This window comes from Seriola dumerili, unplaced genomic scaffold, assembly GCF_002260705.1.
Source record: "Seriola dumerili isolate Sdu_G_001 unplaced genomic scaffold, Sdu_1.0 BDQW01000415.1, whole genome shotgun sequence".
Classification (NCBI taxonomy): domain Eukaryota; kingdom Metazoa; phylum Chordata; class Actinopteri; order Carangiformes; family Carangidae; genus Seriola; species Seriola dumerili.
The window spans coordinates 526,913-553,626 of record NW_019174670.1 but is presented as its reverse complement, the minus strand read 5'-3'; the positions used below and the strand labels follow the sequence as shown (position 1 = coordinate 553,626).

Below are 26,714 nucleotides of genomic sequence, written 5' to 3'. Positions count from 1 at the left end.
CAAATAAAGGTTAGCATAAAAAATAAAAAAAAACGTCATAGTATAGTAAGGCATAAAAAGTCATAAAAACGTCTTAGTATAGTAAGACATAAAACGTCATAGTATAGTAAGGCATAAAAAGTCATACTATAGTAAGGCACAAAAAGTCAAAAAAACGTCATAGTATAGTAAGGCATAAAAAGTCATAGTATAGTAAGGCATAAAAAGTCATAAAAACGTCATAGTATAGTATGGCATAAAAAGTAATAAAAACGTCATAGTATAGCAAGGCATAAAAAGTCATAGTATAGTAAGGCATAAAAAGTAAAAAAAAACGACATAGTATATTCAGGCATAACAAGTCATAGTATATTAAGGCAAAAAAAGTCATAACATAGTAAGGCATAAAAAGTCATAAAAACGTCATAGTATAGTAAGGCATAAAGAGTCATAGTATAGTAAGGCATAAAAAGTCAAAAAAACAACATAGTATATTAAGGCATAAAAAGTCATAATAAAGTAAGAGATAAAAGGTCATTAAAAAGTCATAGTATAGTAAGGCATAAAAAGTCAATAAAACATCATAGTACAGTAAGGCATAAAAAGTCACAAAAACGTCATAGTATAGTAAGGTATAAAGCGTCATAGAAATGTCATAGTATAGTAAGGCATAAAAAGTCATAGTATAGTAAGGCATAAAAAGTCATAAAAAGTCATAGTATAGTAAGGCATAAAAAGTCATAAAAACGTCATAGTACAGTATAGCATAAAAAGTCATAAAAACGTCATAATATAGTAAGGCATAAAAAGTCATAGTATAGTAAGGCATAAAAAGCCATAAAAACGTCATAGTATAGTATAGCATAAAAAGTCATAAAAACGTCATAGTATAGTAAGGCATAAAAAGTCATAGTATAGTAAGGCATAAAAAGTCATAAAAAACAACATAGTATATTCAGGCATAAAAAGTCATAAATACGACAACGTATATTACGGCATAAAAAGTCATAGTATAGTAAGGCATAAAAATTAAAAAAAAACGACATAGTATAGTAAGGCATAAAAAGTAAAAAAAACGACATAGTATAGTAAGGCATAAAAAGGCATAAAACGTCATAAAAAGGTCTTAGTATAGTAAGGCATAAAAAGTCATAAAAACGTCGTAGTAATAGTAAGGTCTAAAAAGTCATAGTATAGTAAGGCATAAAAAGTCATAGTATAGTAAGGTATAAAAAGTCAGAAAAATGCCATAATATAGTAAGGCATTATATGAATGACTTACCTCAGGCTTGTTAAACATGAATATTCAGTTGTATGCTGATGATGTAGTCATTTTTACATGACAGAAGCCAGCTGACCTCCACTGTATTGAATCATGTCTCTTCTTGAATACTAAACAATTGTGTATGTTTAAAAAAACAGCCAGTAGAGGTGACACAGAAGGGAGGACCTTCACATTGCGTATTAATTTTCTGGTCACATTAGACTTTACATTGTCCTTTAAAACTAATTTTAATTTACGAAAAAACATTTGAGGCATTTTGTTAAATGGTAGTTAATGCTTCAGGATGTTTCTACACTTAAATATTTTTTCACACATCAACACATTTACTTTCTTTAATTTGTTCTGCAGCCTCAAAGATGACTTTTCTCAGGAGAAACAGATGACATCATACAACCAGGAAGAGAAGACTGAACTCTAAACAGAAACATTAAAGATCTTGACCAGTCTGCTTACATCTCCTTCAGATTTCATTCAGATGAGTCTAACAAAGTTTTTCAATTCATGTCGTTGTGTGAGGTCACATGTTGACTCATTGTGTACTTTACTTTAGATCATAAATGGCTGGAGTCTTGGCGATACAAGACCTGTGATTGGCTGAGACACCTATCAGTCAAGGTAAACACTCCCCCTCACATACTTGTCTTTAAGTCTTTTACTTAAATCAACAAGGTTTCATTCATCCATCAATCATTTATATAGAGATTTGATCTTGTTAAAACATCCATAATCAATAACTTGGTTTTCACTTCTCTTGATTGTTGAGGCTGAACTTTGGTTCATGCAGCTCTCAGGATGACCTGTAGTAACCCTGGTGATGTTCATGAACCTTGTGTCAGTAGAGAGATGCTGGAGTCAGAGTCAGAGTTTAAGATGCTTTTATTGATGATTTAGAAGAAACTGGATCAACAGAAACAAAAACTGTTTTTCTTGATGCTGTGATGTCATTTGTTTAACTGTAGGCGTCTTTCTCTGCCTGTGATTGGCTGGATGGTGAGGCCACTGGGAGCTCAGGGGTCAGCGCAGGTTGGACAGGCTCCGCCCCCGACTCAGCTGGAGGAAACAAAACGTAAGGTCAGTGAAAAGTAGATTCAGTAGAACAGTAGAGTAGAGAACAGTAGAGTCCAGTAGAGTACAGAAGAGAACAGTATAGTACAGTAGAGTAGAGAACAGTAGAGAACTGTAAAGTAGAGAACAGTAGAGTCCAGTAGAGAACAGTAGAGTACAGAACAGTAGAGAACAGTAAAGTAGAGAACAATAGAGTTCAGTAGAGTACAGTAGAGTAGAGAGCAGTATAGTAGAGAACAGTAGAGTGCAGTAAATAAGAGAACAGTAGAGTGCAGTAGAGTCCAGTAAAGTAGAGAACAGTAGAATTCAGTAGAGTACAGTAGAGAAGAGTCCAGTAAAGTAGAGAACAGTAGAGTCCGATATAGAACAGTAGAGAATAGTAAAGTAGAGAACAGTATAGTACAGTAAATAAGAGAACACTAGAGTACAGTAGAGCACAGTAAAGTAGAGAACAGTAGAATCCAGTAGAGAACAGCAGAGTCCACTAAAGAACAGTAAAATAGAGAACAGTAGAGTAATGCAAAGTAGAGAACAGTAGAGTCCAGTAGAGAACAGTAGAGTCAAGTAAGGAACAGTAGAGAACAGTAAAGTAGAGAACAGTAGAGTACAGTAAATAAGAGAAAAGTAGAGTACATTAAAGTAGAGAACAGTAGAATCCAGTAGAGTACAGTAAAGTAAAGAACAGTAGAGTCAAGTAAAGTAGAGAACAGTAGAGTCCAGTAGAGAACAGTAAAGTAGAGAACAGTACAGTCCAGTAGAGAACAGTATAGTAGAGAACAATAGAGTACAGTAAAGTAGAGTACAGTAAAATAGAGAAAAGTATAGTAGAGAACAGTAGAGAAGAGTAAAGTAGAGAACAGTAGAGTACAGTAAAGTAGAGAACAGTAGATTACAGTAAAGTAGAGAACATTAAAGTAGAGATCAGTAAAGATAACAGTACAGTACAGTAAATAACAGAACAGTAGAGTACAGTAGAGCACAGTAAAGTAGAGAACAGTAGAATCCAGTAGAGTACAGTAGAGTACAGTAGAGTCCAGTAAAGTAGAGAACAGTAGAGTCCAGTAGAAAACAGTAAAGTAGAGAATAGTAAAGTACAGTAAATAAAAGAACAGTATAGTACAGTAGAGTACAGTAAAGTAGAGAGCAGTAGAATCCAGTAGAGAACAGTAAAGTCGAGTAAAGAACAGTAGAGTCCAGTAGAGAACAGTATAGTACAGTAAAGTAGAAAACACTAAAGTAGAGAACAGTAGAGTACATTAAAGTAGAGAACAGTAGAGTCCAGTAGAGAACAGTATAGTAGAGAACAATAGAGTACAGTAAAGTAGAGAACAGTAGAATCCAGTAGAGAACAGTATAATACAGTAAAGTAGAGCACAGTCTAGTAGAGAACAGTAGAATCCAGTAGAGAACAGTATAATACAGTAAAGTAGAGCACAGTCTAGTAGAGAACAGTAGAATCCAGTAGAGAACAGTATAATACAGTAAAGTAGAGCACAGTCTAGTAGAGAACAGTAGAATCCAGTAGAGAACAGTATAATACAGTAAAGTAGAGCACAGTCTAGTAGAGAACAGTAGAATCCAGTAGAGAACAGTATAATACAGTAAAGTAGAGCACAGTCTAGTAGAGAACAGTAGAATCCAGTAGAGAACAGTATAATACAGTAAAGTAGAGCACAGTCTAGTAGAGAACAGTAGAATCCAGTAGAGAACAGTATAATACAGTAAAGTAGAGCACAGTCTAGTAGAGAACAGTAGAATCCAGTAGAGAACAGTATAATACAGTAAAGTAGAGCACAGTCTAGTAGAGAACAGTAGAATCCAGTAGAGAACAGTATAATACAGTAAAGTAGAGCACAGTCTAGTAGAGAACAGTAGAATCCAGTAGAGAACAGTATAGTAGAGAACAGTAGAGTACAGTAAAGTAGAGAAAAGTAGAGTAGAGTCTAGTGGAGTGGACTCTGTCTCTGTGACCCTGTGTACTCTCACCTGTCAGTCCCATCAGTCTGGGTCCCAGGTGGCTCCAGAATGAGCAGGATCTCTGACTCAGACCCTGCTGATTGACGAGGGCGGGGCTTAGCTGCAGGTAGCTGGGCGGGGCCTCAGAGGACTGGACTGGCTGCCAGCGGGGCAAAACTGACTCCCCCCACACCCGGGACAGGTTCGGGTTACTGAGAAAAAAAACAGGAAAAATTAACTTCATTATCTCACCTGTCCTGATGGAGTCACCTGGTTTAGATTTACCAGAGCGGTCAGAACCAATCAGATGTTCCCAACATCAGATGCTGTTTTTGAACAACCAAAGTGACCCCTCATCCCAACGTCAACAAATACTACCATGGAAACTTGTCGAAGAAATATCTGACGAGGAAAACGTGTCCCAAACATGGACTCCTCTACCTGGGCAGCATGGCCAGGTAGATTCGGCCCCGCCTAGTATAACGAGCAACTCACCCTGTCCTGACGAAGCTGGAGACATAGGTCATCACGGCCAGAGAGAGGCGTCGATCAGAGGAGGTGAAACGCTGAGAGCTGATTGGATGATGAGGAGTCCCGAACACAAGCTGAACATCCAAAGGAACAAACACATCGGCCCTGCAGACAGAACCAATCAATATGTTTGATCAGTGCTGATCAGGACAGCTTGGAAACAGACTAAATGATCCAGGAGCTTTCAACTGCATCTTCACCTGGATCAAAATGTTATGAAGTAGACACTGAGTGTAGAGAACAGGTGAACTGTGATGAGGGAGGGGCCTGTTAGTGGGCGTGTCAGGTACCTGTCGTGAGCGCTTGTGGCGGGCTGGTGATACAGGAAGACGTTAGCTTTGCTGTTAGCCCAGTGGCTAGCCATCTGCAGCGTGGGACAGACGATGAACAGATCTCTGCACAGAGACAGAGTGAGTGAGTGTGTAGTAATTGAGAGCATCAACAACCATCAGATACTGGATCAATATCTAATATTGATCAGTCCCGATTGAAATCAGGTCACCGCATTAAATCTGTATTTTATTTTCCAGCTGTTTGTGTTTACAAACATTTTGACGTCTTTGTTTTATTTAATAAGAAAAGGTTTGGAGAAAGTTCAGGTCAGGACTAAACCAGGTAACACCAGGTCACACCAGGTGAAACCAGGTTCTAACAGGGAAGTCAAAGTTTGAGCAAGACATTCAAACAGCTGATCTGATGTGTACAGCTGTTTTACAGATGTGATCAGGGGGTTCTGACCTGGTGGCGTTGTTGAGCGCTCTGGAGAACAGGTTGTATCCTGCAGGTGAAGTACTGTGATCCAAAGAGTAGAACCAGGCCGCCGCCTCCTTCAGCATGTCACTTCCTTTCTCTCCGCCCAGCGAGCGACTCAGCGCCTCATAAAACGCTGTTTTACCATCAGCTCGCCCCTGAAGAGCCTCAAAGTCCTGAACAAAGAGAACAAGACAACTCAGTCACTGAACGATTCCCGTTTGTTAAAGTTTCAAATCACAGTGTCTGGTTCATACTTTATTTTATGTCCTCGATGTCCTTTATGTTCCTTATGTCCTCTATGTCTTTTGTGTTCTTTATGTCCTCTATGTTCTTTATGTCCCTTATGTCCTTTATGTTCCTTATGTTTTTTATATCCTTTATGTTGTTTATGTCCTTTATGTTGTTTATGTTCCTAATGTTGTTTATGTCCTTTATGTTGTTTATGTTGTTTATGTCCTTCATGTCTATGTTATGTAGAATCATTTGACAACAGCTCGGAGCTCCACTGTCTTCTCCGTGACTCAAAGTTCCAGATGAAATTAGTATTTTTTTTGTCAAACTATCATTTCTAAGGTGAAGAGTGACTCTTTTTTACGTCACTGTTTCAAACTGAGTCTTATTGTGGAGAGATTTGTGTGACTTCCTGTGACCTCTGACCTTTATCCTGCGAGCTCGGCCGATCAGCCCGTCATGCTCTGATGTTCCCAGCAGCAGATCGACTCTGTAGAAGGTGGACAGGGAGTCCGACAGACGGACCGGAGACCAGGACCTGAATGGACCACTGAACGCCAACAGCTGCAGAGACACAGAGGACAGGTGAGATCTGCAGGAACCTGGACTCTGATCCTGACAGACTCACCTGGATTTTTAACTCTACCTTGGTCTGAGCAGCATTGAGAGCATGAACAGGTGTTGCTCTGAGGCAGGCCGCGAGGTCAGAGGTCACACAGCCCAGTTCTTCAGCCAGATCGAGCGCCTGACGCCTGGAGGAGGAGGGAGTCTGAACCAGTGATGGAGAAAACACAGAACCGCCCTGCAGGAGAAGAAGAAGAAGAGTTACACAAAAACACAGGACGTAAACATAAATCAGCTGTTTACATCCAGACTGCTGCTTCTACAGAACCTGTCAACATCTGATGATGACGAAGACTTTGTAAATGTCAAGATGAATTTCAACTATCATTATGATTTATTATTATTATTTGTTGTATTAAATTCATATGAAGTGAATTCACTCAGCTCAGTTTCTTTGCTGCTTTTCATGGTTGTCAACATAACGTTTGACCCCAAATTCCATTCCACCCATTTTTATCCCATTAAAGACAGAGAGAGAGACAAAGACAGACAGAGAGATAGAGAGAGAGAGACAAAGACAGACAGAGAGAGACAGAGAGACAAAGACAGACAGAGAGAGAGACAGAGAGACAAAGACAGACAGAGAGAGACAAAGACAGACAGACAGAGAGATAGGGAGAGAGAGACAAAGACAGACAGAGAGAGAGAGAGAGAGAGACAAAGACAGACAAAGAGAAAGAGACAGACAGAGAGAGAGAGACAGACAGAGAGAGAGGAAAAGAAGAGGAGAGTGATCATCAGATGTTTCTCACCATCAGCATCATGCGCTGGAACAGAGGAGGCGAGGACGAGGAGAGGAGGTGATGGCTGGTGATGTCAGCACCACGACGCTCCGCCCCCACCGTCACTCTTGTGTTGTCTCCGCCCATCAGGGAGATGTGGGCGTTAACCCAGTGAAGCACCGCCTCCTGGTCCGACAGCCCGTAGTTACCACGGAGACCAGACTCACCTGGAGATGAGACAAAGGTGTGAGTCATTCAGGAAGGTGTGTGTGTGTGTGTGTGTGTGTGTGTGTGTGTGTGTGTGTGTGTGTGTGTGTGTGTGTGTGTGTGTTTACCTGTGCTCAGGAATCCCAGGGCTGCGGTCCGGTAGTTTGCTGTTACCACGACGATATTGCCCACAGCAGCAAGGGTGGAGCCATCCAGCAATCCTGGATTCTGATTGGCTGACGGGTTGAAGAAGAAGACCAGGACTGGGACACGCCCCCTCTGACACACACAAATGTCAACAGGTGAGTTTCCTCAAAGTTTCATTATATATTCAATATATTTAATGATGGATTTAGACATCATAAAGTTTTTAATGTTTGTGAAGTGAGTTTCTGTGATCTGAAGTGACGAGGACTCACCACAGCAGCAGGAGCGAAGACGTTCAGGTAGAGACAGTCCTCACTGGAGGACGAGGACTCCATGTCTCCAGGCTGGACACAACTGGGACTGAAGGACACACACAACACGCAACACTCCGCTACATGTTACTGGATTATTAACACTGATGCAGTACAGAGACACGTGGATGATGATGACAGTGTGATGTCACTTTGTTCATCTACCTGTCGTCGTCACCTGTTCCATCTCATTTATAACAGCTGCTGATGTGACAGCTCTCACTCTCAGGTGTGTCAGGTGTGGTTACCTGGTGTGTTAATGTCTGTCCTGTGTTGCATTGTGGTCCATGAGCAACATACTGAAATACTTACAATGATGAGGTACTTTACACAAGTACACTACAGTACTACAGTAAAAGTACTTTCCATCACTGGATGTATGAACAACTGTGATTGCTGTGATTGGTGGTCGATGACACAGACAGGTGGATGACAGACAGGTAGGTGACAGACAGGTAGGTACCGTGGTTTGGTGGCGTCCAAGGTTCCTGTCCAATCAGCTGGCTGAGCCTCTTCAAAACGGAGTGATCCTATTGGTGGACGGGAGTATGGGACTCCCAGAAACTGAACGACCGTCCTCCGCTCTGAGCCCAGGGCTGTTTCCACGGCAACACCCTGCAGGATCCCATGACCTGGGATGGAGACGGTCGTAACCGGCAGCAACTGTTCTGAAGAAAGAAAAACACGCAGCCAGGTCAGTTCAAACCTTTGACCTGTAAGTGCTGCTCTCTGCTGTGATTGGCTGACTGGCTCACCTGTCCTCAGGTACACGTGAGGGGCGGGCTCTCTGATGACCAGCCTGCAGGAGGTGGTGGGTCTGGAGGAGCCGGGGGCGGAGCTTAGCCCACAAGCTGTGGTGTCAGGGTACAGGACACAGCGAGTGGCGGACTCCGTCTCACGGAGTGACACGGCGACACAAGACTCCGCCTCCTGGCAGGCTGACAGGAAGTGAACAGAAAGGTAATGATAAACCCTGAATCATATGAAGTACAACACAAGGAGACGTTTCTGTTTTTTTGTGGTTACCATGGAGACACCAGTCCCTGGTTTTGTCCCGGTCAGTGCTGATGTCACGGCTTACATGGATGACATCATACGTAGAGACAGACGGGTCGACCAGGACTGATGATTTAGGGAGGAGACGCCACTCTTCCAGAGACACTGAGACACAAATGTTCATGCACATGTAACAGTAGTAGTAGTAATAGTAGTAGCAGTAGTAGTGGTAGTAGTTGTAGTAGTAGCAGTAGTACTGCAGTACTACTGATACTGCAGTAGTACAGTCTCACCGTTGTCTCTGGTTGGTGGCAGGTTGAATGGAGGACACAGAGCAGGAGAAGAACTCCACTGATTCACTGAGAACACAAACAGCTCAGATTAAACTCTGTGTGTGTGTGTGTGTGTGTGTGTGTGTGTGTGCTGAGTACCAGGTTTCTGGTACCAGCCGAAGGGGTCTGGTGTGGTCTTCACTACAGATGGTCTGCAGTCCTGAGTCCTCCAGGTCGTCGTGTCGTCTTCACCACAGGTCTGAACCCCGAGACTAATCAGAGACAGACACACCACGTCTGAACCACCTGACACACACACACACACACACACACACACACACACACACACACGTTGTTAATAAACTTCCACACAACCGAATCAACGGTCATTAACATTAAAACCGTGGTTACCTGGTGATTTGGTGTCTTGGACGAAGCCGATACCACGGCAACAAGGATCCTCATCACAACGCCGCTCACACTCCATGAACCTGAACACACACACACACACACACACACACACACACACACACACACACACATTCTACACACACACACACACATACAACACACACACACACATACATTCTATCACAGCGTTCAGCACCTTTTTGAAGACCCACAGTCTTTTTTCACTGTGTGTGTGTGTGTGTGTGTGTGTGTGTGTGTGTGTGTGTGTGTGTGTGTGTGTGTGTGTGTGTGTGTGTGTGTGTTGTTACCCCTCAGACAGCGGTGCGTTGTCTCTCAGACTGACTCGGCTGCGGACGGAGTAAGAAACCATCTTCTGGAAGGAAACTCTCTGGTAGAAACTCTTCACTGGTCCGGACAGATCCACTGAACACAGAGTCACAGGTTAACCTGCAGAGAACCTGCTGAAGCTGCTGTTATATGGAGCTAATCATTTTCATTATCATTTCTGTATCTACCTGATCTGAGTTTCACTTTAGGAATAAAGTTTTTGAAACAACACTGACACTTTCACAATGTGTATTTATTTATTTATTTATTCTCTCACTCACATAAAACTCACGTCTAATATTCAAAAGGTATTTTCATGTTCTGTTTCAATTGGCTCAATGTCACGGGATTTGTGAAACTCTGAAAAATGACTTCACAGTTTTACAGCTGCTTCTTACGGCGGTGTATGAGGGCCACTGTAAAAACTAATAAATAACAGAGCTGGCGGAGGGGGTTATATTCTGATAAAATACTACAAGATTAAAGTCGTACATTTACAAGAAAAGAACTCAGATATTTTCTGAGATCATAAAGTCTGAAATTAGCTAATTCTTTTGTGAATCACAGTTGATTCCTGACCTGCACCGGCCCGTGCTGCTGACGTTTTATTGTTACTCTAAATGAGCAGAGACTGTTTCTGTTGACTCAGATTGTGAACTCTGGTATTCCCACAAACAGCCTTTAAACTAGAGCTTTACATGAGGTCCACTCTCAGCCTATAGCCCAGTATATACAGTGACCACGTATTTCACATAAAACAAACAAACACTGTTTTATTCTAAATTTACAACTTTAATCTCAGACTCTGACCCCCGGCTTCCCCCGGCTCTGTGATTTATCTCTATTTCCTACAGTAGAACTGGCCGTCCTTCCTCCTTGTCCAGTGACTGTGTACGATCTGTTTGCAGCTCAGACACCAACTGTTCACACTGAGGATTCACTCGTCTCATCTTTCTTAGTGTTTCTGTCCCTTGATCGTCTCAGGAGCTGAACAGCAGCAGCGTGAGTGTAAATACCCTTCTTGCTGTGGGTGTTGTTGGGCGTCCTGTCCAGCAGGAGGCGGCAGGGTCGTCTCAGTGGTTTGTCGTACGCTCCACAAACTCTGCTGTCGGGATACAAGGAGCAGCTGAAGAAACCTGGTGAGTCGGCGTCTCTGAGGTCGGCGACAGAGCAGCGCTGCTCCTCGTCACAACCTGAAACACAAACACAACAACCACACCTGAAGTGTGTTTATATCACCTTTAACAACCCCCTGTGAGAAAACACTCTCAGGCCAGAGGAACACAAACTAGTCCAGAAGATTCAGTCGTACGTGAGAGACACCAGAGCAGTGCCTGCTGGGAGTTGTAGTTCTTTTTGTTGAGCCAGAAGGAAAGTGTGGAGAGATTCCTCTGAGGATCCACGAGGACATCGTCCTCTGACAGAGACTCAAACTTCTGCTGCACTGACCCTGAACAGATGAATGAAAATGAAGATGATGAATCAGACGTGATGTTAATGTGATGAAGGTTCAGCCTCCTCATCATCGCTCCACACAGCTGATGTTTTCATGTCACATTAAAGAAAAGGTTTTGTGTGTGTGTGTGTGTGTGTGTGTGTGTGTGTGTGTGTGTGTGTGTGTGTGTGTGTGTGTGTGTGTGTACTCAGTACCGTCCAGAGGAGGACTGACTTCTGCTGCTGCACACGATGAAGAACCAGAAGCGACTGCTGGGTCTGACAAACAACAGACAAATAAACAAAGTGAGAGCCAGTCAGCAATGAGGGACGACCATCTTTACTCTGCTGTCCTGCTACAAACAAACACCTGCAGAAGAAGCTCCGCCCACATGTACATACACAGCAGGTCAGAGGTCAAAGGTCACAGACCTAATGCTGTCTACACAGTGAGTATGACACTGATCCTCATCACGTCAACACACTGTACTTTAACATGTTGGAGTGACATCATACAACAGGTGACATCACAGGTCAACCAAACTATTAACTGTGATGTCACAGTTAAACTTCACAAACAGACAGCATGGGTTTTTCCTACATTACACACAGTCTGTTTGAACAGTGAGAGTTAGGGTTAATATCAGAGGTCAGAGGTCAGGTACCAGAGTTCAGGTAGACGGCCTGGAAGCTGACGATGGAGGCCTGGTAGTCCTTGTTCTTACTGTCGGCGGGCAGAGCAGAATCAGCTAGACAGAGAATCGAAAACAGAGTCAGAGGAAACTACTTCCTGTCTGAATGGTGACGTCTGTTTCCTGCTTCACTCGTTTGATTTTCTCACCTATGGTGAACGTCTCTCCTCCAAAGTCCAACACGAAGGTCCCCTGCTGCATGTTGTAGGTTAGCTCCGCCCCACAGATACGATTGGCTGTTCCCTGTCCAATCACGTCCCAGTCCTGGTCACCACACATTAAGACCGACGGAGCTCTCAGCCAACCACAGAGCAGAGAACCTGAGGGGGGTGGGGCATAGAGGGAAATGAGACATTCATTCATTCATCCATTCAATTCTTTCATTTACTTAACCCTCACATACTGTTCATGTTTCTGCCTCCACATCACAGTAAGAACTCCCTCATAATAAGTGTCTGTAGTGAATCTTGAACTACAGATCTATGTAGAAAGTATAAACAGCCTCTCTGACATTAATACATGGAGGATTAATCCTTAATTAATGTGTCAGAGCAAGGAGAGAGTATTCTTTAGGTTTTCATCACTGGATTTTGGAGAGAAACATCTACTGCACAGTCTGTCTGCTGCCAGAACCTCAGTCAGTGAAGTGGCAGCTCAGGTACCTTTATAATGACCCCCCCCCCCATGACCCTTCAAAGACCAGCAGGTGCCTGTCTCTGGGGGAACCTGGGCAGATGTGGCGGGAACACAGACAGTTCTGGTGACAGTGTCGAGGTCCCCCTTGAACTCTGTCACCACTGTCCCATAACAAATACACACAGACATGGCAGGTACAGTTTCACAGTTTCAAGATCCCCTAAAACCTCCATGTTCCTTCATCTGACCCACAAATCTAATATCTGTGGATCTACAATCCACTTCAGTAGATACGGGTCAGATTTGACCTGAACAGCCTCAATGTACAAACATTTGTAGCAACTGAACAAAAGTATAAAATATTATAATATTTTAAACATATTTGTGTATTTTTGGTCATTTTAGGAAAAGTCATCAAACTTCAGGCTAAAAATTTATTTTTATTTATTTTATTTTATTTTTTACTTTTTTGACCCGTACAGTAAATGTCACTCTCATTACTTATTATTCTCATTAATTCATTCACTCAACGTATTCGTTCAATTACACATGTATGTTAAGCGCTCCTGTCTCCATGGTAACGTACCTCCGTTCAGGCTGTTCTGGTTGAGGATGAATCCGTTGCAGCAGGTGTCGCGGCTGCAGCCGTCCTGACAGAAACGATGAGCGTCAGACAGGGAGGTCCGTCCGGAGAACACCTGAGTCCTGAACACACCTGAGATCACCTTCCTCATCGTCATCCTCACAAACCTCTGCTGCTGCTGCGAGGAAAACTCCGCCCCTGAAACACACAGGTACACAGTCCTGTCTGAACACACCTGTCGGACTGAACGCTGACAGACTGAGGTTACAGGAGTGTTTGAGTGTTGCCATGGTAACAGTACCTTTCTTCCTGATGACCAGCATATCTGAAGCTCCGCCCCTCACTCTAAGAGAGCAGCTCAGCCAATCAAACATCTCGGCCTGAGGATTACCCAGAAACCCACTAGTCTGAAGAGTCACACACACACACACACACACACACACACACACACACACACACACACACACAATAGTTACAACACTGTCATGTTGACCTGTCAGTAATAACTAAGCAGCTCCTCTGAGGAGAGACGTTTGAGTTTCAGTGTTTTAAACTTGTGACAAGGTTTTGAATTAATGTCAACAACATGTTTTTAAATGTTAATTTGCTTCTTACAGCTCAAGTTGAAACATTTAAAGAGTCGGTGCGTCACATTTTGAGATGAAAACAGTCACAGAGTCAGATCTGAAAGTATTTACACTTAATAAATAAAATACTTACGGAGATATTATAATAAACATTCTATGATAGAAACATAATAATATAAATTACGTAACAGTAATTAATTATTTACTTAATAATTCGTTTTCATCAATGTAAACAAACTGTTATTGAGGTGTTATTGTCATCCCAGTTTGTGTGTATGTGTGTGTGTGTGTGTGTGTGTGTACCTGCTGGGAGGTGTTGCAGAGTGTGTTCAGTGTGTGTGTGCTGTACAGTTCACACTGCGTGTTGAACAGCGCCACATGGTGGCAGGACGGCTCCGCTGCGCACGCTGAGAGAAACAACCAGTAACAATGAAAATGTTCAAATATTCACAGCATTTAAAATGTTGCTAAAGTTTAAAATATGATCAGAAAAACACATGAGAAGAAAAAATGTGTGATTAACCAGAACAGCAGGTTACACTGTTCTACAGCAGCTGGTTTGGAACCATTTCCCCCTGATTTTAATGTTTAATAAAGTCTCATAAAAACATCACACAGCCACAGTTAAAGAAAACACTTGTTCACCATTAAATCTTTAATCATAAATGACTTAATTTATTTATCTCTAAGAAAAAAAGGACACTGAATACACAAAACGTCTTATTTTACAGATTTATGGATTATCAGTTACCAATAAAATAGTGAGAATTGTTTCACGTTAACAAATTGTAGATGACAGTGTACACACAGCAGGGGGCGCTGCAGGGCGGGGCTAATGTCGTCAAGGTCAAAGTTTAATCACCTTCTACAGTTTCAGGTTGTTTAATTCATGACGAGTCTCATCTCACATTTTAAATCTGACACCAGATAAATTTAATAAACAATAAAGGTACATTAAATTAAAACACATAAAAATACCTAAGAACTGTGTGTGTGTGTGTGTGTGTGTGTGTGTGTGTGTGTGTGTGTGTGTGTGTGTGTGTGTGTGTGTGTGTGTGTGTGTGTGTCTCACCTTGGACACAGGTTTTGAGGTCAGAGGTCATCGTCTTCAAGACTTCAGTATCTTCAGCTCCAAAAATCAAATCTGATCCAGGAACAGCCTGAAACCTGCTGAGAACTACACACACACACACACACACACACACACACACACACACACACACACACACACACATTACAAAGTGCTTCATAGAAAACAACTTCACACCAAAAAAACAGAGCTGTTCTCTGATTGGCTGCTGCGTCTTCACCTGAGCACTCCTCGTCAGTCAGAGGTTTGTCGCTGATGGTCCACTCAAGCTCCGCCCCCTCGCTGCTGAAACACCTCCACCTGCCAGACAGGAAGTCAGGCTGTGCTGACAGGAAGTCGCCACGTTCTGAACACCGCAGGCCCCGCCTCTGACACTCCGTCACACCTGACGCACAGACACAGGTAAATCACAGACAGGTCAAATGAAATAAGTGATGACCTGATATTACATAATAAGCAAGGGTAGAAATACATGATATAAAACGTATAAAATTAAAATACGATATATAACTAAATTATATATTAACATATTAACACATATTAACGGGGATTTGTCCAGTTATAAAAACCCTGATCAAAGTTAAATATATATATGAACATGAATACAAACTTCTCTAAATGTTCTTTATCAAATAAAATGTTTTAACTTCACCTGTCAGTTAAAAAGCCTGAAACATTTCAATCCGTTCTTAAAGTCTATTTTCATCAATCAACTGATCGATTGATCGCTGCAGCTCTAGATCAAAATTACTAAAGTTACTGAAGCTCTGACTCACACTGATTGACAGATGACGCTCCAGCAGGTGAGGAACCTCTGGGACACTTGTTGCAGAAATCCCGCCCCTCTTCATCCTGATAGGTTCCCAGAGGACACAGAAGACACGCCCCCTCCCTGGAGAAAGTCCCAGCAGGACAAACAACTGCCGAAACAGAGACGGAGAGAAACTAAACCATGAGACCGCGACAGGACAGAGACCTGCAGAGACGGAGAGAAACCTGCAGAGACTCACCGCAACCTTCACTGTCACTGGCCAGCTGGTAACCATGGGAACAGCCAAAGCTTGGTGTCGTCGTAGAAACCAGTTTGGGCTCTGATGTGAGCGTTGACTGGATATTACCCAGAAGGTTCCGAACTCCTTCTAGGAGTCTGGACTCGTTCAGGAACAGACCTGGTTTAAAAAAAACACACATCAACATGAGGATCCAGAACCAGGATCCAGAACCAGGATCCAGAACCAGGATCCAGAACCAGGATCCAGAACCAGGATCTTCTACAGACAGTGACGACAAACAAATGTTTATTTTAACTTAAACAATCAGATGTTTCATTTCACTGAATGTGTTCAGATTTATTTGTAGATGACAGACGTCTCCTTCCTCAGTGTGACAGGTCAACGACCTCGTCTGTCTCTGCTCACCGATGTCATGGAGGTCGGGGAGGTCAGAGGTCGGGAGGTCAGAGAGGGCGGCGCTCCATCTGATTGTTAACTTCAGTGACTCGTCACCGTCACACTGCAGACGCACCGACGCGTCGTCACACACCGACACGGAGCGGCCCGACACGGGGAGCTACACACACACACACACACACACACACACACAGTTCATGTTGCTTCACACTCATTCAGATTTACTTCAAACGAACATTTGATCCAGACCCAGTTTCTGCAGCAGCTCGGGGCTGCATGTGATGAACAGTGTGTCAGGTTGAAGTTACATGAAGCAGGATTTATTTAAAAACAGGATTTCACTCAAACCTCTGGACATGAAAAGGATGGTGGAGGAATAAGTCCAGGCTTTTTAATGTTGTGAAGTTTCAACACTTTTGAGCTTTTTTTTTGCAAATTTCTCATGAACTTCTTGAATGAAATCCGTCTGACAACAGCTGCTCTGCTCTGCTCTGCTCTGCTCGGGGGGGTCGGCCGGACTCTGAACTATCAGAGTCCAGGTTCTACAGAAACTGATTCTACGCATTTTGTTCTGCATGTGAGAGCTACACATTACACATACATGGAGTGTACAGACACAGTGTAGCACAGCAGTGTCAGGTGGTATTGGTGGGTGTGGTGTAGTCCAGTGTGTTTACCTGTACGGAGCAGAGCCCCCTGCTGGTCATCGCGCTGAACAACACAGACTGTAAACTGCTGATCTGAGAGCAGGACGACGATAACAACCAGAGCTGAGAGGACGACACGGACTGCAGGGGCTGAGAGACTGAACACACACACACACACACACACACACACACACACACACACACACACACACACACGTATTTAAGGGTTCAAAGGTGTCAGAGTGTGTGCAGTCAAATGTTGGAGGATCCTATGACTGTGCTAAATAAAAATAAAATAAAAAATAAATAAAATAAAAAAATATGTATAAATATATATATGGAGAGCAAAAGCTGAAAACATTCAGATTTTAAATCAATTGTATTGATATTGACTCTAATGATTCCAAGTTCTTCTGCCCTCTAGTGGCCAAAACTGATTCATGATGCTCTTAAGTTAAAGTGTTAAAAAGACCACAACAGTGTGTTTTATGTTTTAGCTGATTAACTACAAATGAAATATTCTTTCACTCCAGTGTCTGCTGTGAACAGAGACTGTGATGGATCAAGTGTCTGCAGCTTGAACTGGGAATGAAGTGAAACAAAGGAAATCTAAAACGTGTTGGATGAACTCAGCAGAGATCAGCTTTAGAAACAGCAGGGTCAGAGGTCTCACTCTGACAGGCTCCACTCAGAGGTTTGTTTTCTCCGTCCCATCGCCGACTCCCAGTCTCACACAGGAAGCTGCTGACAGGAAGTGAGTTGTGGTAACCACGGTGACAGACGAGATCACAGCTCTGACGACCATCGGCCATCGGGCGGCAGACCAGTGCACCATGGGTAACATCAGGGTCTGGACAGAGAGGACCTGGAGAGGAGCAGGACAAGCGTGGACCAATCAGAAGCCTGGGTCAAAGCTGCAGTTCCTCTGACGGCCACCAGGTGCTGCTGTGACCAGACTGACAACAAATACAACAACCACCAAGTCTCTGACCCGAGCGACAATAAGGACCTACGATCACATGATGGCGTCCGTCCCGTCTGTCGCAGTGTCCTGGTCCCGCCCACCTCCTGTCCGTCCACAGAGACACACCAACAGGAAGTGACATCACACTGCAACGGGATGAAGGAGCCGTCGGGGCGACACTGGAGACCCTGCAGCTCACACCAGCTGGGACCTGAACACACCACCCAACATTTACAGAGTGAAGTGTGGCAGTGAATGCATCACTGACAGCAGCGTGTGTGCGTGTGTGTGTGAGTGTGTGTGCGTGTGTGTGTATGTGTGTGTACATGTCAGCTGTCCGGCGGCGCTCGGTGTTGCCGTCTGTAACGTCTCTCCGGTCAGAGGGTTCACACACCAGCCTGCAGCACCTCCTGTCTGCAGCACAGAGTAACGACCATCCTGACACACACACACACACACACACACACACACACACACACACACACACACACACACACACACAGTTTAGACAGAATGTAACCTTATTTTAACGAGTAAAATAATTTTTCTCAAGTCAGTGTAAAGCTGCAGCGATGCTGATCATGTGATCAACATGATCAACTGCAGCATCTCCAACAGGTTGAAGAGCGGAAACAAGGTGGAGGACCAGACGATCTTCAGGTAGGTGTGTGTGTGTGTGTGTGTGTGTGTGTGTGTGTGTTCCTACCTCCTCACACTTCGGGTGGTAAGGTGAGGTTGTGGTGACGTCAGAGCCTTTCATCCAACCAGAGAGCAGAGAGTGAGCCTGAGCTCTCTGACAGCGAGTCAGACCTGCAGGACACACACACACACACACACACACACACAGACACACACACATACACACACACACACACACACACACACACACACACACAGAGACTTATCTGTGACTTTATCTGACGGAGAAGGTGATGTAATTATCTGTATAGTTGTAAAAGGTGGATTTAAATAAAGCTTTTAAAGTGTGTGTGTGATCTTACATTTGGGCAGGCTGAGTGAGCGGCTGCTCAGTGAGTCAGTGATGTATTCTCCATCTTCATCAACGCACCAACATTGACCTGAACACACACACACACACACACACACACACACACACACACACACACACAGACGTATGAGTGTGTGTTCTTGTACATCCACCTCTGTGAGGACCAATGTGAGTTTCACACCTGGGGAGTGAGGTCATCACCTCAGGACTGATGGTCAAAATAACCTATTGATTAAATGAGTGATCGAAGCAAAGATTAAATAAATAATTGATCATTTAGACTTAATCTGCAAAGTAACTAGTAACTACAGCTGTGAAATCGTTTGAATATATTTCACTTTGAGAAGTGGTGGAATCAAAAGGGGAATACGACGGTGGCCCGAGAGCTCAACGCACCGCAGCTCAAGAAAACATCTTCATCAGTTTGACAACACGGTATTTATTTGTGATGGTGAAGGTCAGAGGTCAGAGAATTCATCACGTCGCAGTACAGAGGTACAAACGTACCTGTGCTGTGGTAACACTGAGTGAGCAGCCAGCGTCCGTCAGCATCACACTGAGGAGTGAACGGCTGGTAGGAACGACGGCGAGGAGGCAGGAACATCTGGACAGCTGGAAAACAACAACAACAACATCAGTGACCCAACCACAAACAGTTTTATCTCAACCGTGATCTGGTTTTGCAGCTTGATTGTTGGATCACCATCTATCAGGTTTATTAATATATTCATATATTATCAATCAGCCAGAAAGTGAAATCACTAAATCACCAATCAGACAAAATCAGGACCTGAACTGAACGTGCTGAGATCAGCAGTGTTCAACTGTGATCACTTCCTGTCTACAGTGTATCGTGATGACATCATCAGGAAGTGATGTCACACTGAATCAGATCAGCATGTGTTAATCAGGTGCAGATCAAAGTGAATCTGATTAAATTCCAGTTCTTTTCCAGAAACATTCGTCTTCATCTGACGGCTGACTCACTGGAGTAAGCGGCCAATCGCAGAGCAGCTCTGGATCGGCTCAGCAGGCTATCAGAAATTTGCATCTCCTCCTCTGATTGGCTGACTTGCAGCTCCTCGGGCGTCAGACGCAGACCTTCAGCCAATAGGAATCCGTATCCCAGCGGCAGGTGGGAGGAGTTAGAGAGAGTGATGATGCTCTTCACCTCCTCTCTGAACGCTGTGACCTCAGCATACACCTGAGAGCACCCACCTGCAAGTTAGCATCAAGCTCTGGTTAGTGTGGCTAACAGGTTAGCATCCAGCTCTAATTAACGTTACATTCATTCAATCTAATGGCTGAACATTTTATCAGCGCGTCAACAGTGACTCTTATAGATGTTTATACAGAGTAACACAGAGATGACAGGTAAGTTACACAGAGTATCACCTCCATGAAAAAGATCAGATAAGAGAAGGTGTCTCACTCTGTCACTGTCAGAGACACAAACCGACGTCAGAGCAGTTTCACTTCGTTCTGTCGTCACATGAACGTTTCCTTCACGGCTCTTTGATGAGCTCTGTCATTCAATTAACAATCATTTTTAAAAACACAAAAAAATCTTCAGAGGAAACATTTTTTAATTATGCAGCGTTAGAAAACACCTGTGTGACAGACCGCTGCTCAGGTGATCTTCTGCCGTTACCTTTCTGTGACACGGTTGAGTTTAAGATGTTCTATCTATCTGAATATAACTCTGATGTGTTCTGTGTTTACTGAAGCCGAAGTGACACAGCTTTGTTTTCTGTATTGGCTCTTCCTCAGATTCATCTGTGAACACACTCAGATACTGCTGCACCGTATCATCACTTAACGACAGCTGACCGCCTTCAGGCTACAGGCCTCTGTACAGAGCAAGAGTCAGAGCTCGACAGCAGTTTGTCTTGGACTCAGTCAAAGAATCTAAACGTCTGTTTGTTCTTCAGGGTTGATATCAAAGTTTTTAACTGACCTGCAGACGACTGGAGCTTCTGAGTTTTTCTCTCTGGACCTGAAACGCAGAAAGACAAACACTAGAACACGACTGGACTCGAAGTGAAGGAAACTAAAACAACAGTTCTGATCTCGTTCCTTCTCTTCAGAGGACGAACCCTTTAGATTTGAATGACTACACCATCTTCCCTCTGGCGCCACCCTCAGGACAAACTTCGCCCCATATCAGCAGTTTGGTTTACAGGTTGTGACCAGTTCAACCAGAGATTTCTTCTTTCCTCTTTTAGCATCAAAAATTTATTTTCAATTTAAAGGAAAAAAACGTATTATTATTATTATAAAATATTTGTCTAATTGTCAGGAACAGATGGTTTGAGATGTTCCCTACAGCTCTCTTTGTTATTCCCCTAAATTAAAAACAATATTTAAGCATCTAAATCTTTCGCAGCTATCTCTCAGTGACAGTCGGCCTGTTTAACATTAGATATCTTACAGCTGACGGGGCCCCCTGTTGGCCCTGCAGTCATTGTTTTCCCCTCAGCGTCCACACAGAAGCAGCGTGACCCGACACACTGCAGCGGCAGGAAGTCTCCGTCCTCTGAGCATGCTGGGATGTGGATTTCAGCTCCAGCTGCCATGTTTCCTTTCACCTTCAGCGCCGTCGCTCTTGTTCTCTCACAGCGGGACGGACAGCGAGGCCGACGACCCAAGGTCCGCGACCCTGCGACCTCCAGACCCTGAGCGTCGACGCACCAGCACTCTCCGCCCTGACACTGAACCTCCTGGAAACCACCGTTGGACGTGCAGCTGGGAACAAAGATGGCCGCTGCATCCTCCTCCTCTTCCTCACCAGAGCAGGAACGAAGCAGAGGAGTCAGGACCTGAAAACAACAAGAATCTAATGAAGCACAGGATCACTGGATATTTGACCTCTGACCCCTCCTGTCTGATTTCAGTCCATCCATCCAACACTTTACCCAATCTGAAGAGAGGAGGCTCTGAGCCTCTCTTCTGATTGGCTGACTGTTTTCTGACTGATCCAATAAAAATAAAGCAGATTTCAGGTAAAAACACTCAGAGAAACCAAATCTTGTAAGGTTTGGATGGTGGGTCCAGGTGGGCGGGGCTTGGTGACTGTTTTGTTGTGACATCACAAAGTTCCAGAAGTCCTGACGGCTGGTTTTAAGGCTCAGTTTCTGAATACAGGCTGTGTGCATTTCTCTGTGGACTGAGGCTTTGATACTTTCACAGTATTAATATAGAAGCTAGACCTGATCTATAATCACACTACACATGGACAGAGACCTTTACACTGGAGGAGCTTTAAGAATATGAAGTGTGACAGGTGCCCTCCTCATCTAAATTAAGAGCTGCCACTGGCATCACCTTCCATAGTTTTAATGTAAACCTGACCGACAGTGACGAGGAGAGCGAGACCGTCTGCTGCTTTGTCCTGAGCTGAAGATGGTTGAACTGTTTCATCTTGACCTGTTCATTGTGAGCTGATGAGCAGCAGTGACAGCGTTTTCTACTATCTCTGGTGGCTCCGACTGAAACTCTATAAAAAAGGATCAAACAGCCTCCTGTGGCACAGTCACAACTATCCTACTGTTTCCCTTCACTATATCACACTTTTTAACCCTGTGAGGAGGACGGGTGTTCCTGTTAATATCTCTGTGAGAACACAGAGTAGAAATCTGGTTCAGACGTTGTTAGAATCTGTCGACTCTCCACTTTCCGTTTCATATTCTTGTGAGATGGTACGTGAGTCAGAGCCGGAGCTGGAAGGCGTCGAAGCAGGTCTCTAAAAGCTGGTTAAAGCAGAATGGCGGACGACGCTTCCACTCAGTGATTTTACAAAATCTCATGTCAGGCTTTTATTAAACATCTATTTCACTCATACACTGCTCTGTTGTTGATGAAGCTCAGACTCTGGTCAACACATTTCACTTCATCACCATCAGGGAAGTTTGTTTTGGAGAATTTCAGTTTTTCAGCATCTGGTCAAAGAGGGTGAAAAAGGGGCGTCATTACAGAAGCAGCTGAGACAGATGTGAACACTGGGATATAAACACCTGGGCGTCATGTGATATCAACCTTTGAAAAGTCCATTAAAGAGATACTGGAGAACCGGAGGACATACCCTCAGACCTCCGAGAGTTAAGGACCTGAATCAGGTTTGGGACCTGCAGATCCCCTGACACCGTCTGAACTAAAACCCTCTGACATCACAGTCAAGTATGAGGTCAGAGGTCAGAGGTCAGAGCAGAGGTTGGAGGACTGCTTTATCTGACCTGTTGCACTGAGGCGGAGCCGCTGAGCCCCGTCAGTGTGTGTCGGAGGGCGGAGAGGAAGGCAGGATCCTCCAGGGCTCTGCTGATGGTCTGGACCAGGTCCCGGTTCTTCTGGAGGCCGCTCTGAGAGAAGAGCCGCTCCAGGCCCGGAGCTCCTCGAGGTCCCACCGCCCCGCTGAGGTTGAAGGCCGCAGCGTTCTTCAGAAACTTCCCTCCGAACAGGTTCTCCTGGAGGCGACGGGGGGAGGCGCGAGCCAGACCCTGCAGGGCCCCTCCCACAGAGGGGAAGAGGCCCTGGAGGACTTCGACCAGGTGAGACAGGAAGGAGGTCAGATCCGCCTCCGCCGGCAGGAGATCTCTAAGAGGCCGGAGCAGGGAGAGACAGGAGGCTGGAGGTCTGCCAGAGGAGGCCTCAAAGAGAGGAGGAGCAACAGGACCAGAGAAGAACCGGGACAGAGCCAGACGACGCTGAGAGGGACAGTCAGCAAGACCTGAACCTGGAGGAGGAGGAGACAGGAGAGGAGGAGAGGGGAGGAGGGGAGGAGGAGGAGAGGAGGAGGAGGAGAGAAGGAGGAGAGAAGGAGGAGAGAAGGAGGAGGAGAGGAGGAGAGGAGAGGAGGAGAGAAGGAGAGGAGGAGAGGAGGAGAGGGGAGGAGGGGAGGAGGAGAGAAGGAGGAGAGAAGGAGGAGGAGGAGAGGAGGAGAGGAGGAGAGAAGGAGAGGAGGAGAGGAGGAGGAAAATCAAATCTAAATTAAATAGAGCATAAGACGAGAATAGATAANGAGGAGGAGAGGAGGAGAGGAGGAGAGGAGGGAGAGGAGGAGGAGAGGAGGAGGAGGAGAGAAGGAGAGGAGGAGGAGGGGAGAGGAGGAAAATCAAATCTAAATTAAATAGAGCATAAAACGAGAATAGATAAGATATGAAAAAGGAGGAGAGAGGAGAGGAGAGAGAGGAGGAGAAAGGAAAACAAGAACAGAGCAGAGACAGATGGATGTCTCTTGTTCCTCCACACTCACCACAGACCAGGGCGTCTCCGTGCTGTCGTGTCCCAGGAAGCTCTCTTCCTGTGGGGTCCACACACCAGCACTGCCCCCCCTGCTGACACTGTGTGGAGGTGAAGGAGCCTCCGCTCTCACAGGACGGGACAAACACACTGGACGCCGCCATCGCTGCCCGCCGCTCCTCCTCACAGGGAGAGGGACCTGAGACACACAGGAGCCTCAGTTTAAACCAGTTCAGACCAGTTCAAACCAGCTCTGAGCCACACCTCCACCTGACACATTAATTAACCTGCTAATTAATCTATGCTAAAGCAGTGAGATGCAGCTGAGGTGGGTTTACATCTGAAGTGTCCGGTGAGGGCGAGGCGAACTCCCAGCATCCTCCTCTGCAGGACTCTGTAGATGTTGGTCTGAGAGAAGGAGCGACCGGACCGAAGACCAGCGAACGCAGAGTCGTACACCTCCGACAGGAGGAGCTCCACACCTGGACAGGATGTACACTCCTTCATCATCATCATCGTCAGCATCATCATCACCATCATCATCATCATGTGTCTGTGTGTGTACCTGTGTTCTCCAGCTCTCGGCCTCTGCTGTCTGAACAGAAACAGTACGAGGAAACCATCGGGAACAACTTCCTGAAACTGCTGAATGTCTCAAAGGCTTCTGGGAGCCCGACACACACACACACACACACACACACACACACACACACACACACACACACACACACACAGGTGAGTGTACCTACTGCAGACAGACAGGTGAGTGTACCTGTGACAGACAGACAGGTGAGTGTACCTGTTGAGGGCGTGCAGCAGGTCCAGCTCTGTCCTGTCCGTCATGTTGATGAATTTACACTGAACAGGGAGGAAGCCTCCGTCGGCTGCACACTGAGGAGGGGAGGGAGATCCGGAGTCGTGGAGGAGCCGCCTCCCCCTCACCTCACAGCTGCCAGGACCTGCAGGTCAAAGGTCACACAGAAGAGGGCGGAGACAACAGTTACTGGTGAGTCCTGAACTAGAGACCAATGGGAGGTTTCAGGTGTCAGTGTCTCGTACAGCGCTGAGGTCTCCCGGTCTGTCGCGTCCCGTACAGCTCCATGCCGTCCTGATCCACACACCAACACTGCCCCCTGCTGGACGCGCACTGCACCGCCTCAAACACACCTGAAGGAGAACACCGCAGCACCGACTGCAGCTGGCAGGGAGACGCACCTGCAGACAGGTAGATTGGGGGGGGGGGGCAGTAGACAGTAGACAGAGAGAGATAATCTCATGACCCCGCCCACTTCTAAAACCAAACTTTTGTCATTTTCGAACTTAATAAATGATCTTGATATTATTATTATTACCAACTATTATTTTCATTATCAATAAAATGAAATAAACAGATAATGATGACATCATCAAATGACATCACAATAACCTACAGGACCGAGCGACGTCAGGCGCAGAGCTGTTGGTTCGAGTCCCGACGACCTCTTGACCTTCAGCATCAACACACCAACACTCCTGACCCCGCCCACTACACTGCACAGGTCTACACACACACACACACACACACACACACACACACACACACACTTTATATTCAATTTACAGTTCAGTGAGTAAATAAAAATATAAAAGACGTTGATGCTAAACACTGAACACAGTCTCATCTCATTAACATATAATCTGTCATCAGACAAGTGAGGTGAGGTCAGAGGTCAGCCTGATTATGACTCATGAGGTCTGTTAATGACCACCTGTGTGGTGGGTCACATGACACATCTGAAGAGGAAGAGTAGAGTCATCATCACCAGCTGATCATGTTCTCAGACTCTGAATAAAGACACACACCTGAACCTGCCATCCTCTGAACAGTGAGGGATGACACTTTGTTGCTTGGCAGCAGCCGCTCCCCTCAGCAGCTCACATTGGCTCAGGGTCTCTGACTCCAGCTGATACTCTAGACAACATCATTAGCAAACAATGACATCATCAACAAACAGTGACATCATCAGTAAACAACAGCAGAGAATAAAGACAGAGAGAATACATAAATAGTAAATAATGACATCATCAGCTACACATGATGACCTCATCATCAGCTGAGGAGCTGCTGATTTGAATCTGTTGCTATCGCTCAAATATCCTGACGTCTTTAACACGACAGCAGGTCTACACGAGATCCGCCTCGGGATCCGAGTCGGACCGGGTCCACGCTCTGCTCAGTCTGATGAGGCGGGTCGGGACCTGAGTGGATCAGGTGTTTTAAAGAATCTGTGCATTAATAAACAAATGCTGTTTCCTCCTGTTGGTTTGATAAAACTACAGCGATCAGCTGTTTGAGGAGTGAGACTCAACAGTCGTGAGTGTTCTTACAGATCTTTCTTCAAGAGGAACCAATGAGCCGAGAGCCACAGACAGGAGGGAAGAGTTGAGAGACTGACTTTAGAAAAATGAGGAACATCAAACTTATTCAAATGAGACAGAACAGACACAGATGAAGACAGGTGGCAGAGACACAGACAGACAGGTAGGTCCAGGTGTGTTTACCTGAAGCTTTGCCCTGCAGCAGCTCCGGGCAGCAGACCAGGATGCAGGTGATGCCGAGCAGCCAAGCCAT

The 26,714-nt window shown here is 44.9% G+C and overlaps 1 protein-coding gene across 1 annotated transcript; it reads right to left on the bottom strand.

The window, feature by feature from the left end:
• Nucleotides 1–2,198: 2,198 nt before the first annotated feature.
• tg (thyroglobulin) lies at nucleotides 2,199–26,714 on the bottom strand. Its single transcript, XM_022761555.1, has 48 exons — nucleotides 26,645–26,714; nucleotides 25,946–26,054; nucleotides 25,534–25,643; nucleotides 25,163–25,270; nucleotides 24,900–25,062; nucleotides 24,669–24,772; nucleotides 24,442–24,585; nucleotides 24,117–24,302; nucleotides 23,101–23,597; nucleotides 21,300–21,687; nucleotides 20,826–20,864; nucleotides 19,856–20,086; nucleotides 19,376–19,480; nucleotides 18,861–18,938; nucleotides 18,566–18,669; nucleotides 18,186–18,297; nucleotides 17,909–18,070; nucleotides 17,569–17,760; nucleotides 16,861–17,018; nucleotides 16,258–16,408; nucleotides 15,850–16,008; nucleotides 15,616–15,759; nucleotides 15,060–15,224; nucleotides 14,053–14,156; nucleotides 13,464–13,542; nucleotides 13,166–13,360; nucleotides 12,093–12,263; nucleotides 11,917–12,000; nucleotides 11,468–11,530; nucleotides 11,130–11,267; nucleotides 10,834–11,010; nucleotides 9,799–9,913; nucleotides 9,491–9,570; nucleotides 9,239–9,385; nucleotides 9,101–9,166; nucleotides 8,838–8,972; nucleotides 8,567–8,749; nucleotides 8,275–8,479; nucleotides 7,773–7,860; nucleotides 7,482–7,632; nucleotides 7,177–7,373; nucleotides 6,447–6,602; nucleotides 6,227–6,364; nucleotides 5,555–5,742; nucleotides 5,107–5,211; nucleotides 4,781–4,921; nucleotides 4,316–4,497; nucleotides 2,199–2,314 (listed from the first exon to the last, which is right to left on the bottom strand). The coding sequence occupies exons 1-48, from the start codon at nucleotides 26,712–26,714 to the stop codon at nucleotides 2,214–2,216; spliced, it is 7,068 nt and encodes a 2,355-aa protein (XP_022617276.1). The 3' UTR covers nucleotides 2,199–2,213.